The following is a 2,680-nucleotide window of genomic DNA, read 5'->3' as shown; positions in this document are numbered from 1 at the left end:
TATTTTTGAAAAAAAAAAAATTTTATTTTCGTAAAACAAATAAATGGTCTCTGCAAGCTCAATGACAAACAGTCAGTCACCAAACACCTTCCACTCTCAAGGCAGGTCCTTAAGTTTAGGACAAGTCTATGGCTAAAACTGAATTAAAATCATTTTTTGATCCATAACCTAGACCATAAAAAGCTAAGTGTTTACAAAGTTGTAAAGATGTTATTAGCATTTCTCAGTTTGCATGGCCCTAATATCACCTAAGGTTGAAAAGCATTTCAGGCACATTATTTACATTTGACAGATATTTAACCTCATCTTGTTTGTTGTTTACACGTTTTGGCTGATATACCCTCCAGCCTTCATCAGGTGTCTTGGGGAAATTTCGAACCTGAGTTCTCATTCCTAAGGTATCTTTCAATAACAATAACAATATTAACAATAACAATATTAACAATAACAATATTAACAATAACAATATTAACAATAACAATATTAACAATAACAATATTAACAATAACAATAACAATATTAACAATAACAATAACAATATTAACAATAACAATAACAATATTAACAATAACAATAACAATATTAACAATAACAATTACTATTACTATTACTATTACTATTACTATTATTATTATTATTATTATTCAGGTCACTGCCTGGAACCAAACTCGGAATCGTGGGGTTAGTAGCCCGCGCTCTTAACCACTATGCCATATGCCTGTGAATAATAATATCGAAAAATACCTTAGGAATGAGAACCCAGGTTCGAAATTTCCCCAAGACACCTGATGAAGGCTAGAGGGTATATCAGCTGAAACATGTTAACAACAAACAAGATGAGGATAAATATCCATCAAATGTAAATAATTTCTCATCTCTTAAATATAGAGCTGAAGTATTTCAGGGTTACAGTATACCTTTGTGCCATCACTGCCTTGCCTAACATTACTCAACTATTGCATCACTTAGTGCCTTGCTCTGTAGAAACATCTGCACAGTATCAGTTTTAGTATCAACCGAAACAACCACTAAAATCTTATGAAATAAAAGAATGCAAAATCAAAAGTTACCATTTATTACCTCAAATGAATATCTACAGTAGGTGAACTGGTAAAATAAACTGCTCCAGGAGACATTTGTTAATGAACTAATACATATACTTTTCATGATTGCTCTTCAGCCAATTTCTCAGCCTTGGCAATAACTTGGGTGAGATCACCAGTCATGTAAAAAGCAACTTCTGGTAGATGATCTTGTTCACCTGTTAATTCAGAAAATGAAAGAATTAGTGCAAAATTAACAGTTAAATATTAACACAAAAGACATTTCCTAGCTTGAAGAATATAATATAAATTGTAGCGGTTTCATACAAAAAATATGAACCAATACTTCTGTTAGATTTTTAATGCTAATAACATTACAAATCTAAGAAAAAAAATGTTTGAAAATGTAGACACTTCATCTAAGCAAAAATCTGCCAAAGGATTCAAATGTTTTCAAACTCCTTTCAGAAAAGGAAGTATCATTCCCTAACATCCACTTTTCTGCGGTTGTATAGGTCTGACAATTTATTGAGGCAAATTTTCTAGTCTGATGCTCTTCTGGTTGCTAACCCTCTCCTGTTCCCATATAAGATAATATTTCCCCATAGCTTCAATGGAAGACTGGAAAATGAAAAGGACCCTACTTGTATGACGGTGACACTCATTTTACAACTATCATGCAAAGTCCAGACAAAGAGGCAAAAGACATACAGCAGGCTTCTTTCAGTTTCCATCAACCAATCCTTGTCTATGGTTGACCCAAGATTATAACAGATGCCCAAGGTACCCCACAATAGGACTGAACCCTAAACCATGTGGTTGGAAAACAAACTTCAACCACAAAGCCATGCATATTAATATTTAATAAAATTCAAATATTTCATATTTTTCAATGCTTACACAAGGTAGACAAATCTACTCTAGAACAGCTTTTTCCTATATATTCCTCATCCACTAGAGCCATCTACTTGAATTGTTTGCCACTTATTCTAGGTACGATGTATTCAAAACCCCAGCCTCCACTGCTAATTAAATCACATAAGGTAACAAAAGCTTCCAAATATTTATAGGGAGCCTTTTGAGCATTTGAAATAATTGCATTGGAGCTTATACTGCTAACACCTGTACACCTGCTACATATGAAATCTTCCTTTTCTGTAATCCTACTACTGTGCACCCACAATTTACATGATAAAAATGTATATAAATATATATATATATATATATATATATATGAAGACCCGGCAAGCCAAGTAAGATCGTTGCCAGTGCCCCTGGACTGGTTCTTGTGCGGGTGGCACATGAGATGCACCATTTTGAGCGTGGCCGTTGCCAGTACCGCCTGACTGGCTCCTGTAGGATTTTCGAGCGAGATCGTTGCCAGTGCCCCTGGACTGGCTTGTGCGGGTGGCACATAAAAGACACCATTTCGAGCGTGGCCGTTTTCGTGCGGGTGACACGTAAAAGCACCCACTACACTCTCTGAGTGGTTGGCGTTAGGAAGGGCATCCAGCTGTAGAAACTCTGCCAAATCAGACTGGAGCCTGGTGTTGCCATCCGGTTTCACCAGTCCTCAGTCAAATCGTCCAACCCATGCTAGCATGGAAAGCGGACGTTAAACGATGATGATGATGATG

The 2,680-nt window shown here is 35.9% G+C and overlaps 1 protein-coding gene across 1 annotated transcript in view; it reads right to left on the bottom strand.

Annotated features, from left to right (window-relative positions):
- Positions 1-1,059: 1,059 nt before the first annotated feature.
- The window catches only part of LOC106868942 (ATP synthase subunit beta, mitochondrial), a 10,816-nt gene continuing 9,195 nt past the window's right edge, over positions 1,060-2,680 (bottom strand). The window contains exon 10 of the mRNA XM_014914415.2: positions 1,060-1,261. Within this exon, the coding sequence (XP_014769901.1) occupies positions 1,164-1,261 (98 nt within the window). The 3' untranslated portion in view covers positions 1,060-1,163. The remainder of the gene's footprint in view (positions 1,262-2,680) is intronic.

This window comes from Octopus bimaculoides, chromosome 10 (genome assembly GCF_001194135.2).
Source record: "Octopus bimaculoides isolate UCB-OBI-ISO-001 chromosome 10, ASM119413v2, whole genome shotgun sequence".
Lineage (NCBI taxonomy): Eukaryota > Metazoa > Mollusca > Cephalopoda > Octopoda > Octopodidae > Octopus > Octopus bimaculoides.
Note: the sequence above shows the minus strand (reverse complement) of the source record. Positions and strands in the feature narration are given on the sequence as shown.